The 16,894-nt window shown below is 35.7% G+C and overlaps 3 protein-coding genes and 1 long non-coding RNA gene across 4 annotated transcripts; 3 read left to right on the top strand and 1 right to left on the bottom strand.

Annotated features, from left to right (window-relative positions):
• The first annotated feature begins 1,196 nt into the window (after positions 1-1,196).
• On the top strand, positions 1,197-2,814 carry LOC109165125 (proline-rich receptor-like protein kinase PERK15). Its single transcript, XM_019313764.1, has 2 exons — positions 1,197-2,515; positions 2,550-2,814. The coding sequence occupies exon 1, from the start codon at positions 1,433-1,435 to the stop codon at positions 2,465-2,467; it is 1,035 nt and encodes a 344-aa protein (XP_019169309.1). The 5' UTR covers positions 1,197-1,432; the 3' UTR covers positions 2,468-2,515; positions 2,550-2,814.
• Positions 2,815-3,363: 549 nt separating this feature from the next.
• LOC109164802 (histone H3.2) lies at positions 3,364-4,063 on the bottom strand. Its single transcript, XM_019313353.1, has one exon. The coding sequence runs from the start codon at positions 3,958-3,960 to the stop codon at positions 3,550-3,552; it is 411 nt and encodes a 136-aa protein (XP_019168898.1). The 5' UTR covers positions 3,961-4,063; the 3' UTR covers positions 3,364-3,549.
• Positions 4,064-7,618: 3,555 nt separating this feature from the next.
• On the top strand, positions 7,619-12,842 carry LOC109171104 (OPA3-like protein). The gene is made up of 4 exons (XM_019320236.1): positions 7,619-7,986; positions 9,587-9,721; positions 11,548-11,634; positions 12,326-12,842. Exons 1-4 carry the CDS (start codon positions 7,858-7,860, stop codon positions 12,482-12,484), a joined length of 510 nt encoding a protein of 169 aa, XP_019175781.1. The 5' UTR covers positions 7,619-7,857; the 3' UTR covers positions 12,485-12,842.
• On the top strand, positions 9,730-10,932 carry LOC109171111. The gene is made up of 2 exons (XR_002052533.1): positions 9,730-9,960; positions 10,008-10,932. It is a non-coding gene; the product is annotated as an uncharacterized LOC109171111 (long non-coding RNA).
• Positions 12,843-16,894: the final 4,052 nt, after the last annotated feature.

The raw sequence follows: 16,894 nt of genomic DNA on the forward strand, positions 1-16,894 counted from the left end.
CAAGGAAGTCTAGGGCCATGCATGTGCAGTGAGAGTTAGTAGCCTATAATGGTCATGAGAATGTATGGATTAATATCATCCCTTCATTTCAAATGATCAAAAGATGCAAGATATTTTTATAATTGTAATATATATATATATATATATATATATATATATATATATATATATATATATATAAGAAACGGATTCTCAAGTAAAAGAAGAGGACTAATTTGATTTATCCATTTGAATATATTTTCGATTGAGGATTGCCGAAAAAATAAAGACAAAAGTGATGGGAGACCCAAATGGATGGATCATGTCGTAATTATAGAAATGTTATTGCCTTCTGCCTTTTGTCCATTTTAATTTTCTCTTTATTTTTCAGTAATTCTTAACCGTTGATATACCAAAATTGATGAATCATATCATATCAGTTCTCACTTCTTACATAGAATCGCACACACACAAATCTAATAAGAGTCAATAAATTATTATTTTTTTAATCAAAAGGGGGTGGAAACCCCAAGCTGAACAACCTACATAATTAAATAAGCACGCGGCATGTCACAAACGCACACATCCGGTCATCATCAACTAACAAGGTTCTTCAACCCCTCCGGAAGAGCCTCAAAGACGCACCAGTCCACCTCCTGCGAAGCGTCCATGCAAGCCAGTCGATCCGCCACCAAAATGGTTCGGAAGCTGATTCTCCTGAATTTCTCTTTTTACTCTTTTGATGAAATTAATGATTTGGTGAATGAGACCTCTCAAGAGCCATTTCTCTTGAATCTCGGCGGACAGTCACGTCCATGGTTGTATTAAAAAATAAAATAAAAAAGATACATGTCAACATCATATAAACTTAACCTACTAAACAAGTCAATTTAGACTTAATTAAACAATTTTACCTGTGTAGAAAACTTAAATGAAACATTTTTTACTTAGGGACCCAATTGTGCTATTCAGTTGACTTAATGGGTCAATTTGACCTTTATTCCATTTTTCAATAATCACTAAATTTATAAATTAAAGAAAGAAAAATTTTGCCTGCAAAAATCAGTAGACAACATTTGGGAGAAGAGACAAAGGTTTAAACCTCAGCACGTGTTAGTGTATGTCAAAAAAATTATTATTAATAGAAAATGGCAATCATTATCTTATTTAAAAACTAACGCTCTAATTTTCTACTTATAATAATAGCTCATATATATAATTCCTTGCGTCAATTTTCCATAATTCACATATATTAGCTGCCAACACGAAAACTAAAATTGCAAGTTTTCCGACTTTCTTTACCAACCCACAACAGTCCATTGTTTTATGAGTCGGCAAGAAATCAATTTTTCTTCTAACCCCATTCTTAGCCTCTTAGCTTAGCTTCAAAACAATACAACAAACAAAATTCTCCCAAGAAAAAAAAATTCTCTCTCACTGCACGCCGGCAAAAATGAAGCACGGCGAGGCTATAATTGTTGTGTACGATGTTGTGTTGGTTGTTCTTTCCATCACCCTCATAATTCTCGGCGTTCTTCTCTTCGTATGCTGCAAGAAGAAGAGGCCTGCGGTTGAGGATGATGATGATGAGGGGATTGGTTGCCATAAAGCGGCGAAGCTAAGTGCGGCGGCGTATACTTTGATGGAGATGGACGCCGCCACGGATGGGTTTAACCCGCGGAGGATCATCGGAAAAGGGCGGCTGGGGGTGGTGTATTCCGGGGTGCTGCAGCCGGAAGGGGAGCTGGTGGCGGTGAAAAGATTCCACCCGCGGTTGGTTTTGAGCAACGCCGCCGGGTTTGGGTTCTCGTCGGTTCTCCGGTGGCTGTCGTTGGCCGATCATCCCAACCTGGTCCCCATTCTGGGCTTCTCCGAGGCTCCCGGAGAAAGAATCGTGGTGATGGAGTACGGCGGGATGCTGAGCTTGGAGTTTTATCTCCACCAGAACCCCGACGCGGCGGCGCTCCTCCACTGGTCGCGGCGGCTGAGGGTGGCCGCCGGGGTGGCGCGTGGGTTGGAGTTTCTTCATGAAGGAATGGTACCGCATATAGTCCACGGATGCGTGAAGGCATCGAATGTTTTGATAGATGTGGAATTCTCTGCTAGATTATGTGACTATGGGCTATATTTCTTGGCATCAAATGAGAGACAAGAGGTTATAGGGTATGTTGATGAAGAGTATTGGGTGGAAGGGAGAGGGGGTTCAAAGGAGAGTGATGTGTATGGGTTTGGGGTGGTTTTGTTGGAGCTTTTGAGTGGAAGAAAGAGTCAAGAAGGGTTACTTGTGAAGTGGGCTTTGCCTTTGATTAAAGAAATGAGATTTGGTGAGGTTTTGGATCCTAGAATTGCAATTCCTTGTGACATTAACCCTCTTGTTAGGTTGGCTAAAGTGGCTTCAGCTTGTGTTGGAAACTCTAGGAAAAGTAGGCCTACTATTGTACAAGTGGCTGCAATTCTAAACAATTTAGAAACTGAATTGAATCTATGATTCAAATTGAGCATTAGTCTCGATAAGCATTTTATCATGTCAATCAATATCAGCAAATGTCATATGTGACTGTAAAACAAACATTAGTCTCAATTAGCATTTTAGAAAATTCAAATCTCTAGAGTTTGAATGAAATGAATGGATCAAGAAATTGGTGAAGAGTGGAATTGAATCTGGAAATTTGATGGTGTGATGTGCTGGAAACCCAAAACTATGGGATTTTGTATGGAGGAAAATCAGCAGATACTGCGAAAATGGTGAAACGCCAAAATGCAGAGTTTGGGCGGTGGATTTGTCTTCACTTCAATCAACTCTTTGTCTATATGTATATATAATTGAATGGGCTATTCTTGTTCGGTGGTAAATGGGGGACCTTTTGAATGATATTCGCTTTCCGTTTGTCATTTTATAACTTGTTAGAATACATTGTAAACAAATACTATAATATTTGTTCATAACTATTTTCTCAATTTACTAAAGCATAAAAATACAAAAAATTAATACCACCTCAAATCATACCTGAATATTTGATACGAAAAACTTGATACAAATCAACATCATGTAATTCAAAACAAGCTGCAATGAAGGAGCATAAACAGCAAATGCAGATTCAGTGAACGCACATTAAATTTATCTAATGAACAGTGCAAAAACATAATAACGCATTAGTCAGATCATCTGAGCAGATTCAAAGAGATGAAGACGGGAAGAAATTATAGAAAAACGTTAGCAATTTGCATAGAACAAAATCATATCCACGGAGAGAATTGAATCAATTAGTAATAGTATCAATCAATTCCAACGGATTTCATATGACAAACCACAGATTCGAGAAATTAGTAATAGTATCAGTCGATTTCCTTGAATCAATTAGTAAAATATGGAGCAGTGAGGTGTAGGAGAATTCACAGAAATCAGTAGTCATATTTCATAGATTTGATGTGACAAACCACAGATTCGAGAAATCAAAAGTCATATTTCATAGAAAGAGGTGAGATTAGATATAAGTGCTCTGAACTAAAACAATTTCCCGGCCTCTGCACATCTAGGTTTCGGCCGCTAGAATATCTACGATGTTGCATTTATGCTCTCTCTCCCCTGATTCTCCTCGCGAGCTGGATGTCTTTCGGCATGATTGTGACTCTCTTAGCGTGAATGGCGCAGAGATTGGTGTCCTCGAACAGTCCGACAAGGTAGGCCTCAGCAGCCTCCTGAAGCGCGGCCACGGCGGAGCTTTGGAAGCGGAGATCGGTCTTGAAGTCCTGAGCGATCTCACGAACCAGGCGCTGGAACGGGAGCTTACGGATCAGGAGCTCGGTGGACTTCTGGTACTTTCGGATCTCACGGAGAGCCACGGTTCCTGGCCTGAAACGATGAGGCTTCTTCACACCGCCGGTGGCCGGAGCCGACTTCCTAGCAGCCTTAGTGGCTAGCTGCTTCCTTGGCGCCTTGCCTCCGGTGGACTTGCGGGCGGTTTGCTTCGTACGAGCCATTGACAATCTAGGGTTTCTAAAGCTCAAAGGATCTAAACGACTGAAATCAGTGAACGAATTCGGACTTGATGAAATTTTCCGTGAATTTGGGTGCGATTTATAGGAGGGCGGTTTGAAAAGTGAAGCGGGAACCCGGGAAATAAATATGTAATTTATGAAATCGTGATCGTTGATTATCTGTGGTGATTGACGAATGAGATTAACTTTCTTAGGATCGATGACGTGGACATGAAGGAAAAGATGCGAGCCGCTAGTTTCAATAAGATTAGATTTTTAATCGACGGTAGTGCATGATGGTTCTGCGGATTGATGACATGGAAACTTTGCATTTTAATTGGCAAATTACCACCCTGGATTTTTTTTTTTTTTTTTAAGAAAAAAAACACTAAACAATATGTAAATGACTATTTAAATGATTGGTACCGATAGTTTCAACTAATTGGTAGGGGTACTAAGAGCATCTTTAATGGGGCTTCAAATTTTCAAATTTTAACCTCATATCATCATTTTTGCAACTCCAATGTGAGTCTGTAAAATTCCATAACACCAAAATGTTTGGCGTTAATGAACAGTGTAGAAAATGTATCATTTTGCCCTTGTTTTTTTTTTCTAATTACAATTGTATCCTTTATTTGTTTTATATGCAATTTTTTATTTTGCTAAATACTTATATTTAAAGTTTGTATAATTAAATAAAATTTATACCATTTTAAAGATCTCAGTGAGACGATCAAAACAAGACTAATATTGAATATATATTAATTAAAATTTCAAATACATCAAACATAGAACATAATAAAAGTTAAAATACATACAACATATGTAATTTAATATACTAGATGTTGTATGCTATATTATTATTGTGGAATAAATTAAATTTTTTAAAATATTGTTAAATTTGATTTTTAAAAATAATTAATGTTATAAAAATATTAATGTTAATAAAAATTATTATTTACATCACAAGTTATATTAAACTAATTAAATTCGAAATAATAATTGAAAAATCAAATTATTTTAGTGTAAAAATTTGGTATTTTGGTGTTTTTGTGTAAATGGGTTGGAGATTAATAAAATTTGGTGTGAGAATATGTTGAAAATATTCCTTCTGATGTGACATTTACTAAAAAAAAATTTGGTGTTTTGAAAATAGATGGGTTGGAGATGCTCTAAGAAAGGTAAGCTTGCCATTAGCATTTGTTGCAACCAATGCAAATTAACTAATTTCTTAATTACCACTTTTCAAACTAACCAAAACATCAAACTAGAAATAACGAATTCTTCAATTTATTCAATACTTTAAAAATTTTGAAATATATTTTTTATAACATAATGTTAAAAAATGACTCATTTTAAAAAAATTATTTAAATTTTCTAATGGTCGATTATATGTCATAAAACTATATTTTTATGTTTGGTTGTGAGTTACGTCATTTACATTTTTTCTATTCAGTTAATTTTTCTAAAAATGAACATATTATTTGTTATAATACTAATAATAATAATAATAATAATAATAATAACAACAACAACAACAATAATAATAATAATAATAATAATAATAAGTAGTAGTAGGGGTGTGCAAACTTGGGTGAAAGTTTGATTAATCGACCGAACTGAATAATTTCGATTAACCATTTTTTAACCGAAATACTTCAGTTCGATTAATTGTTAGAGGTTTTGTAAAAGTTTGGTTAATGGTTAATTTGATTTGAAAATATTGGTTAACTAAATTAACCGAACGATTAACTAATTTTTTGTTTAATGTAACATTCCGAAAATTACAATGAAATCCTATTGATTGTGGATGTTTGGACTTTAGCTTTTGGATTGAAGTTATGATTTATTATTATAGGTATTGAAGTTGTTGGATTTATTATTAAATGTATTATTTTAACTATTTAAAAATGTAGCTTAAAAAACTTTGGTTATTTAGTTAACTGATCGGCCGATTAAATGGTGAAAAAAATAAATTGATTCAGTTACTTTGATAATACAAAGTGCGGTTCGATTAACGGTTAAAACATTAAAAATTTTGGTTAAAACGATTTGGTTAACTGAATGCATACCCAAAGGCTAACCCCATCCCATAAATTTTACTCCTTTCTAAGTGACATGGAAGAGAGATAATACATTTTTTTTTATGCTGATGTGAAATGGGAGAGAGAGTTTGCTAAATTATAAATAAGAGAAATAAAGTTGCAAAAGTTGCTGAAAATGACAGTCTGCACAGCTTTTGATGTCTTTTTTATTTTTATTATTTCTTTTAATATTATTTTATTATATGTAAAATTGATGATGTGGAAGTGGGACCCATTTTAGAAAGTGCGAGAAATTTATGAGATGGGGTTAGCCTACGTGATGGTGGAGGCGGTGGTGATGATGTTGATGTTGGTAGTCATAATAATTCAAAAATTAGCTTGAAAATAGACCAGAGATAATATAAAGACAAAAACATAAATAATATGAAAAAAAATGTATTCCAACTACATATCATATGGATTCATTACGAGTGTTATTTGGGCCAATAACAAGATCCAAAGAATAATAAGCTAAGATAACTATTTATTGGACATGTGCAAGTGTTATGGAATTTAAATGGAAATCCAAGGCCAAACGAAGACCAAGAGTTTACATATTATTTTAATTGCATTTGTGCTGATTTTGAGTGAGCATAACACGTAAAGGTTAATAACACATTACATGATTGACTAACAGAAGTCAAGAAAAAAACACATTACATGATTGACTAACAGAAGTCAATAAAAAAAATATGATAATGGTACGAATTTAACATTACCCCCACCTCTTTTATAATACTCCAAGGGTTGCATGTGTTGGGATATATGCATCATATCACTTTGTCTTTCATAGCCATATGTGTCTCTTGCTATGTGCCAAGCTTTATCGCCAAACAATCATCCACACGTCGATGTATCATCAACCACCCCCCAAAAACTCACCACCAGTACGCCTCATGGTTTGAGTACACCGCCCATCCCTTCCACACTTCTAGGTTATGCTCCATTTTACGCTACCAAATGTTCCCCTATTTCGAAGAAAAATACTCACATCCACTTTCATAAACACAGACTCCCCCAAGCCAATCTCACTAACTTACTTTAATTATCCTTAGGGCGTGCCTCATGAGATCCATCAAATATCATTTTTATTATGTAGGGATACGTTAATCTATATAATTATTATTATTCAATCAAAATTTTAAACCCAACCAAATAATGAAATAAACTTTCTCTCGGTAGATATGTCGTAACTTAACGTCTCATTCCTTATACTCATCAATAAGTTGAACAATGAGCTAACTTCATCAAAAATTGCTAAATTATAATTCATATAATTAAAACTATTTTTACAATAACCATAATCAAATTTTGTCATTAATCATTATTCATATTCTTAAGTCTTACAAATAAATAATTATTAAAAGTGTTTGGGGCAATACCATACCATAGTGTCAATTGTAATTTTAATGAGTTTTGCCCCAAAGTTATAGCGTAACAAAATTTTTGAAGCATAGTGCCCAACCGAAACCCGATACCAAAATTTCGGGTCAACACTCTGCAACCCAACAATCAGTCGATCTGAATCGAGTCAAGACTTGGGATATAAATAACCAAAGATCATCAAATGACGGCTCGCTTATATGTATCTTCTTCGTTGTTGGCTGAGCGTATCCCACACGGATTTTGGCTTCTTTACCAAGAAATCCAACGCAGCCTGATTCAGTCAACCCCCTTTTTTCCATTACTCGTTTCCGCTCTGCCGCGTCGTTTAAATATATGGATCGGCGGAGAAATGGGCGTCTGCGTTTCGTGATTGCTTAGAATCCGAAGATCGAGGATATACAGAGACGACGATTGATTCGAGGAGTGAATAATGGTACTGCCACTTTTGAAGCTCGGAACGCTTGCGTTGAAGACTCTGAGTAAACCCATTGCCGGTCGGCTCAAGAAGGAAGCCGGGCGACACCCTACGTTCCGCAATTTAATCGTCAGCTTTGCTCAGGTAATTTCATTTATGAGTACATATGGTTATATGCATTGTTTTTATAGCTTAAAACTTATAGGATTGCTTGATCGTTACACTAATTATGTTTTAATTTGTTGTTGGGCATTGAAATGGAGAAGTGTTTTGTGTAAACTCAGCTCTCTTGTACTGTTAGGCGGAGGAAATAAAGAAAAAGAAAAGCTTTTTGTAGATGAAAGCATTGATTAAGTGGACTGAACTTTGTATGTTGAATTCAATCTGGAGGAGGCATTGGCTAACTGGGAAAAATGTGTTATTTATTTATAAATAAGTGGGTACTAGTAGAAATGTAGTTCACACAAGGTGAAATTGAAGTGCTATTCTTTGGCTAACAAGAAATATTAAATGCTAATGCTTGGAGGCTGAGGCAACCCCAGCCAAGTTAAGGCTTTTGATTTTGTAACCAAAAGTGTACAAGTTCGACTCTAAGTGGGAGCGACTTATTGACCTGCTTGGTTTGAGCCACTCAGTTTAGGGAAACCTAGACTAATTTAACTTCTCGTAGTCCTTTGCCGGTTAGGATCATTAGGTGGGCTGGGGGTTTAGGTTGGGGCAACCCCAGCCAAGCTAAGGCTTTTGACTTGGTAATCACAAGTGTACAAGTTCGACTCCTAATGGGAGTGACCTATTGGCCTGCTTGGTTTGAGCCACTCAGTTTAGGGAAACCTAGACTAATTTATCTTCTCGTGGTCCTTTGCCGGTCCGGTTTGGATCATAAGGTGGGCTGGGGGTTTAGGCTGGGGCAACCCCAGCCAAGTTAAGGCTTTTGACTTGGTAATCACAAGTGTACAAGTTCGACTCCTAATGGGAGTGACCTATTGGCCTGCTTGGTTTGAGCCACTTAGTTTAGGGAAACCTAGACTAATTTACCTTCTCGTGGTCCTTTGCCGGTCCGGTTAGGATCATAAGGTGGGCTGGGGGTTTAGGCTGGGGCAACCCCAGCCAAGTTAAGGCTTTTGACTTGGTAATCACAAGTGTACAAGTTCGACTCCTAATGGGAGCGACCTATTGGCCTGCTTGGTTTGAGCCACTCAGTTTAAGGAAACCTAGACTGATTTACCTTATCGTGGTCCTTTGCTGGTTAGGGCCATAAGGTGGGCTGGGGGTTTACCTAGTTCAGGCCCTCGTGTAGTGGCTGCGGGTTTCCCTCGCCACCCAAAAAATATTTTATGCTAGTCATCTTGTGCTAACTATCTTAACTGAAGAGTTTGGTTGTTTAATGAACTTTCGTAAGCAGCCCTGACACATACCATCATTCTAATGTTTCTGGCACATATCGTAAAGTGTTATTAGTTTGTATCAAGAGGTGTATTTAGTAGAGTGTAATAAAAGTGTTATTAGTTTGTATCAAGACATGGGCAAGGATCCATTTGTTTGTAATTCTTAATTTCTTTCAGCAGCAGTAGATGTGATGAGGTTTTAAATTAGCAGAGCAGTGGTTGGTCTGGAGCAATTGGCCTATAAAATTTGGAACTATCTTTCTAAGGATAATTAACTGTTACGTTGGTTGTTTTAACTTGATGTGTCTATTAGCTAACGAGGAATTTCATCTTCTTCTTTTTGTTATTCTTGAATCCAGGCAAACCACCGAATCACAACTACAATGCAAAGACGTATATATGGTCATGCAACTGATGTTGAAATACGACCTTTGAATGAGGAGAAAGCTGTCCAAAATGCTGTAGACCTTCTTGGGGAACTCTTTATTTTCTCGGTAGGTGCTTTCCCATTTATCTTTACCTGAGGTGTCTTTGCAGTTCTTTCAATGCCTGTTTGTAGTCATTAAATCTATTAAAAAGTGAAAATCCTGACAAATTTTTAAAGCAGGTGTAAGAAAACTCTGTTTGACTGTTATAACTTACTATCTTCAATATGCCCAATATATATGCTCCAATACCCTGACTTCATGGACGTAAAATTAACCTTGAAACTATGGGATTGAAAGTCTAGTGGGTAATGAGTAGCCACCGCTCACTAGTCTAAACCTATGGCTACGATAGGGTTAAGCTACGTTTTTCTATATTTCAACACCCTCACGAGCTAGATCACATAGATATTTCAAGCTTATATAGTTTACAATTACAAAACCATAGCGAAAAACCAATACTCCCCCTCACTCGAAACCTACAAAGAGAAAGACATGGTTAGAGGATGATAGTGATCAATGGTGGACCATACATATTATTGAGTCGGGGCGAAACTAAAGCAATTCAAAACATGGTAAAAATGTTAATGACAAAGTATAGAACACCATTGATTAGATAAAATGGTTCAAATACAAAATATATTATAAATCAAAAAATACACACACACACATATACATATGACAATTGACAAACTACGAGATAGTGCTCCTTTATGTTTTATTGTGTTTTGAAATTGCTATAAAATTGTCTCATTTGATACATGATTGATGATTAAAAAAAAAAAAAGTCTTCTTAAAATACAAACACTAAGCAATCATTTAAAGCTCATTACCACATATGACACATTATAAATCTCACAAATTAACACACATTATTAAGTACAAATACTCGACTAAAAATAAATATATAAACCTTATATCAATCACAAATTAATCTACATTATAAATTTCACAATTTGATATCAATCACAAACTAGCACACATTATACGTTTCACAAATGTACAAATCACAAATACAATTAGACAATTAAGTGTACAAATTTGGAGTTGTATTTTAAAAATATAAACATACACAATACTAATTTCAAAAATAAAAAATTCAGTGGGGGGCCACTGCCCCATAGTAAATCCGCCCCTGATAGTTATGGATGTGAATAGCCTTGAAAACAGTGTAGTGTGCATAGCACTAGAATGAAGATGCCAAAGAGTGGAGCAAAATGCAAACATCCTCAAAACAATGCGACAACAAATGGAAACACTCTAGGGCATGGCATAAAAAACTAAAATAAAAAATAAAAAGCTCTCCCCTATTGAGCGCGGTTGAGGAAGCATGACCAAACCTTTATACTTTGTGATTTCAACAGTTAACAATGGAACAGAACAAGAAACAACATTTCCATAACTTAACCTTTCCCCCCTAAAATTCTTCTGCTTGTTACTTTACCTCTTCATACTTTGGCAGACCACATAATGAGGCTTTTTAGGAGTTTACAGTCCAAATCTTGTGTGATACAGTGCTTTTGTTTAAACCTCGACCAGTAAATAGCATATTAGATAGGCATATCAACAAATCAAAATCTCAATTTTGACCCCCAACCCTAAAAACAACCCACATAAATATAACACTAGGTTAAAAACTTGTTTTGTAGTATGAATTTCCACCCTATATGGTTCTCCTGTTCAAGGATTGACATTCTACTTGTTTTTGTGTTGAATTATGATTTGAATGGTCATAATAAGATTATAATCGTATTGCTAGTCAATGGAGGGTATATTTACTCTTCTTCTTTTTTTGGTGATAACACAGTTATTGAGCAACACACCACTGCTCCAATTTCGAACTTACAACATCTGCATTTTGCATAACATCTAACTTTTACAATAATTATGAATAGGTTGGTGTAGCTGCTCTTATCTTTGAAGTGCAGCGAAGTTCTCGATCAGAAGCTAAGAAGGAGGAACTCCGTCGGAAAGAAATGGAGGTAATATGTCAAATGTATCACTTATTAGTATCTTCTTTCTTGACAAAATTATTGTCCATGCATTATCCTGCGGACATAAAAACTTCAGTTTTGTTCGATAAATAAATTTCCATGTAAACTTGCTAGACCAATTCAGCATTGTGTATAATTCTATCTATGATTGAGTATGGTGTTGAATATATTGATTTTGCATTGTTCACATTCTTTGATATGAAAATCCCTCTGCTTCTAGCACTATGTTGAAGTTATTTTGCTGTAATTTCCAGTGACAGAAATAGCTTTTGAGGAGGCAGCATATAAATTTATTGAGTTAGTACCCAAAATGGTCCTCGACTATAATGGTTTTTCTCAATTTCGTCCTAAACGACTTTGGTGACCTAATGTAGTACCAGACTTTTGTATTTTGCTCAATTTAGTCCTCCGTTTGTTATTCCGTCCATTTGGTGTTAAATTGAGAAAAACCACTATAGTCGAGGACCATTTTGGGTATTAACTCTAAATTTATTTCATGCCCTTATATTAGTTTTGATACGAGAGCTTTGTATTGCATTTCACTACACAAATCGACAAATCGTACTCCAGCATGTCCATAGCCAGGATTTAATCTGCATGCTATGTTTTTATGGTGCATATTTAATTTGCACTCTTAAGAAAATTATACAAATGCTGTAGTTCAATGTATTGTTTACAGGCAGTGAGGCTACGAGAGGATGAGCTAGCGAGGGAGATAGAAGCGCTTAAACACCAAATCCAAGAGCTTGAACAGCTAGCAAGGGGGCGAGGGCTTGCTGGTATGTTCAAGTACAGAAATCCCCAGACTGAACAAGAAAAGTCAGCAACGCCTGCATGATCTGTGCACAAAGTGTCACAATTTCTTTACCATTCTTTGGTCCTACTTTCCCATTTACAATGAAAACGAAATCTAAACTCTGCTCTTGGTGATCGGGGAAAAATAAATTCAAACTTGGGATGGGATGGGATGTAGCCATTCTTGCCACCTCACGACATACAATTATAAAACGGGAGAAGTAGAATACCCTCACATTTTTTGTTTTGTCAATTTGTGATATACGGTATACCCAGAAATTTTATAATATTTGACCTGTGTTTCGTTGAGCTCACGCTTCTTCTTTTCCCAATTCTTGACATCACCAAGCACATTTTATTTGAGATATGCATTCATATTATCTGATGCACATTTAGCACAATAACTTGATGAAATGTGGAATTATATTTCTGCTTTAACCCATGATCTGGTATTGGATACTGATGATGAGATGATTTCAGATGCTCCTTATCTGGAAAGTTTATACATTTGTCCTTTCAATACAGCTCCATCCCCAGGTGCATCAAGAATTGACTACAGAGAATCTTGGTGAGGGTAGTGGGGTGTGCCCTTTATGCCTTCCTTACTCTCTTCATCTCTTTCCCCCACACAAAAAAAATGACTTTTTCTTCCCCTATTGATGGATCAGGATGCTGCTAGCAAAGTGTGTGTCTTTAAAATTGTTAAAGGACCAATCATGTTTTGCCATGTCAAGAATATTGGGTAAAGTCCTATTCTGGAATTCATGGAGAATTAAACAATGGTGAGATGAGAATCTTTTTATTTATTTATTTATTAATATTTTTGATACATTAGGTATCCGTCAGGCCGTCAGTCCCAATGTTTCTATCCAAGGTTGCAAAACACGTTAAGCGTCTAGGTGCCGATTTTTTAATTTTTTAAAAAAAATTATCACAATTCATTAATAAAACATAAGGTTCTCATCGTTTTTTCTTACAAACTATTTATTTAAGTGGTTATAAAATTGTTTAAAATATTGTTGAAATCATCTAAATACGTAAAAAAAAAAATTAAAATTAAAATTAAGAGCAAAAGAAGCATTTTTTTGAGAAATTGGTGGGGCAAACCGCCTTTGGCCGTTTGCGGTGGGTAGATTTCAAAAAAAAAGACACGATTAAAAAAAAAATTGTCCAAAATGGACAACTGAGTCAAAAGTTATGTCTTCGCAAAGTTTTTAACCTAAACCCTAAAAATAAATAAATAAATCGCCGGCTAGGCGGCCGCCTAGCCGCCCGGACGCGCAGGAGGCTGATTCCGGCCTTCCTTGTCGCGGCCGGGCGGCGCTTAAGCGTGATTTTTGCACACTGTTTCTATCTTTGTTTGTACATTCTGCACACAAGAAGTCTTTATCTCTTTATCTGATCGGTCAAGGTCTCTTAATGATTTTATTGGAACAAGATTTCAAGGTGACCGGTCAAATATATAGCCCCGCAGGGCAATTTATTTATTTTAGTTAATTATAATTCTCTGAGAGCATAATTTTTTTGCAAACATATTCCAGGCCTTTGTTTAGTGGAGATGTACATTTGTACAGTGTATTTGTACAAGGAATTTGTCTTGGTCGGTTTAGGACCTTAGGGTAGTTATTCAATTTGTGTTTATCCACAATAGAGAGAGAGTGGTTTCCAATATTGCCATTTGTTCTTGATGTACATCCTAAGTTTAATGAAAGTTGACAAATTCATAGAAGCAACATTAATATGAGTAATTTTTTTTTTTTTGGTGGTTTTTGTTGTGCTAATTAGGAGAGAGGAGGAAGAGAGAAGAATGAGAAAGAGGAAAAAAAAAAAAAAAGTAGGCCTAACATAAAAGGAAAAAAATAAAGAAATTAATGCACCAGCCGACTGGGCACTGTAAGTGTGCGAAACGCGCAGCACTATACCTCTCTTGCGAGGCCCACAAAAAAAAATCAATATCTTGCAGGAACGCGCAGCACTATATCTCTCTTGTGAGACCCACAAAAATAAACCATATAAGCTATGCTCTTAGTAGTCATAGCCGTACACTTATCTTTCTATAAAGTTTTACTATGTTGACCATAAGAATGTCAATTGTTTTTTTTATTACAAGGAAGGGGGATACCCATACAAATTATGCATACAACAAGGCTCAAAACCTAGACCTCCCACATAAAGGAGCAATTCGATACCAGTGGACTACAAGCCACCTGGTATAAGAATGTCAATTGTTAAAAATAAAGAGAATATATTTATAATTTGTATAAGTTTTTTTTTTTTTTTTTTTTTTTTTTTTTTTTTTTTTTTGGTAGAGATAATTTTTATAAGTTAAGTAATCCATTAATAGAACTAACATATATCACTCTCTATTTGTAGTAATCAATATTTTTTATGATTGCTATGGTACACAAATTTCATATTCATCTATTGGTTTCCCTAACACATTTGTAAATTATTATAGAGTTAATACCTAAAATAGTCCCTCGACTATGTCGTAATTATCAATTTGGTCATCGACTATCATTCTTACCCAATTAAGTCCTCAACTATACAATTTTTACCCAATTTAAATTGGGTAAGAATTGTATAATTGAGGACTTAATTGAGTAAAAGTTACATAGTTGAGGACTTAATTGGGTAAGAATGGTAGTTGAGGACCAAATTGGTAATTATGGCATAGTCGATAGACTATTTTGGGTATTAACTCATTATTATAACTAAGTAATACAAATTACACATTAATTAAAGGAAAAATTGTACTTTTCGTCCCTAAGTTGTCATTGGTGTTAGTTATAGAGTAATTGTAGAATTCGTCATGAGTGTTGATCATGTTCACTTTTCGTCCCTAAGTTATCATTGGTATTGCACTTTTCGTCCCTAAATTATACTAAAATTACAAATTTCGTCACTAATCACTACTACATAAATGGTATACTACGTCACTTAATAGACAGAGACTTTTTAAATAACCACCGTATATATCTTAATTAATTGTTTTTACATCATACACTGTAAATAACCACCAGCGGTTTTTTTTACACATACACGGCGGTTTTCGAAGAATTGCGTGTGTAAGTGATTGCCGTTGTAAATATACATTTTCAACGGCGATTTTGGAAACCTCCGTGTATGTTAACTATATACGGCGGTTAAACAACCGTCGTGTATGTCAACTATATACGGTAGTTATTTAAACAACTGTCGTCTATTAAGTGACATAGTATAACACAATATATTAGATTACGGTTATTTAAAAGACCGATGTCTATTAAGTGACGTAGTATACCATTTATGTAGTAGTGATTAAGGACAACATTTGAAATTTTAGTATAACTCAGGGATGAAAAGTGCAACGTCAATGATAACTTAGAGACGAAGAGTGAACATGACCAACACTTAGCGACAAATCTTACAATTACCTTATAACTCAGGGACGAAAAGTGCAACGCCAATGATAACTTAGAGACGAAAAGTGAGTCGCCTTGACGCAGCGACTGGAATTGGCCTAATAGATTGAGGCATCTCACTTGCGTTGAAGACCCGAGAGCAGTTTCAATGGCACACCACACTGCCTGGGATGTCGTCCGTCCTACTGCAAGATACATCACCTCCTACGATAAGGAAGAGATGAGAAGGGATAAGATTGATTGGTCCTGTTGGATCCAAACACCATACGCCGAGTTCACGGTGGTGGACGCCGCTTCATCAGAGGCATCACCGGCAGCAGTTTGCATGATCGACGATGGGCATGGCGTCGCACCATCGACGTAGCCGATCAAGCCTTGACCCCCGGAGAAACGGTATGATTTGTGTCCTCCAAAATAGGTAATTGCGTGGTTTTAGTTTTAATGAAACAAAGTGGTGGTCGACATTTAGTGGTCGCCGTGAGTGTTCTCTCGGAGCCGCCCGACATCGGAGGTGAGAGGAGAGAGAGAGAAAGGAACGATACGTGGCTATCTGATACCAGATGGGTTTTAGGAAATCAGTTAATCATTAACAAACCAATAAAGATACAAGATATACTAAGACTAAGAGATTCCTATACAATATACATGAACATCTCCAATATAATATTGCATTGATATGCTTTGAAATACTTATTTAAAAATAATCATTGGGCATTATCTCATTTGCGTAAAGCGCATAAAAAAACTAGTATTTTTATAAAATTCATCATTTTAATAAAATGATTGGAATATCATAAATTATGTGACCAGCATTACACATGTTGAAAAAATGTAATAATATTTAATTGTCTTATACTCCTTTGGATATATCTGCACTACTGAATTTTTTTGAGTTTTCAAACACACCTTAAATTTATAACCTTATTTTAAATTGGGTGTCTAATTGCAAAAAAAAAAAAAAAACGGCGGGTCTTCATTATTTTGCCGCGGTGCAGATTCTGTGCCACATTTCTGATTTTACAAATTTACCCTTTATTCTTTTTTGGGTG

The sequence above is a fragment of the Ipomoea nil genome, unplaced genomic scaffold (genome assembly GCF_001879475.1).
Source record: "Ipomoea nil cultivar Tokyo-kokei standard unplaced genomic scaffold, Asagao_1.1 scaffold0317, whole genome shotgun sequence".
NCBI classification, from domain to species: Eukaryota; Viridiplantae; Streptophyta; class Magnoliopsida; order Solanales; family Convolvulaceae; genus Ipomoea; species Ipomoea nil.

Bases quoted from the DNA above. Each gene is read 5' to 3' on its own strand.
- LOC109165125 (XM_019313764.1), top strand. From the start codon at position 1,433: ATGAAGCACGGCGAGGCTATAATTGTTGTGTACGATGTTGTGTTGGTT.
- LOC109164802 (XM_019313353.1), bottom strand. From the start codon at position 3,960: ATGGCTCGTACGAAGCAAACCGCCCGCAAGTCCACCGGAGGCAAGGCG.
- LOC109171104 (XM_019320236.1), top strand. From the start codon at position 7,858: ATGGTACTGCCACTTTTGAAGCTCGGAACGCTTGCGTTGAAGACTCTG. The intron at 7,987-9,586 runs GTAATTTCATTT...TCTTGAATCCAG, and splicing joins TAATCGTCAGCTTTGCTCAG to GCAAACCACCGAATCACAAC. The intron at 9,722-11,547 runs GTAGGTGCTTTC...AATTATGAATAG, and splicing joins GGGAACTCTTTATTTTCTCG to GTTGGTGTAGCTGCTCTTAT.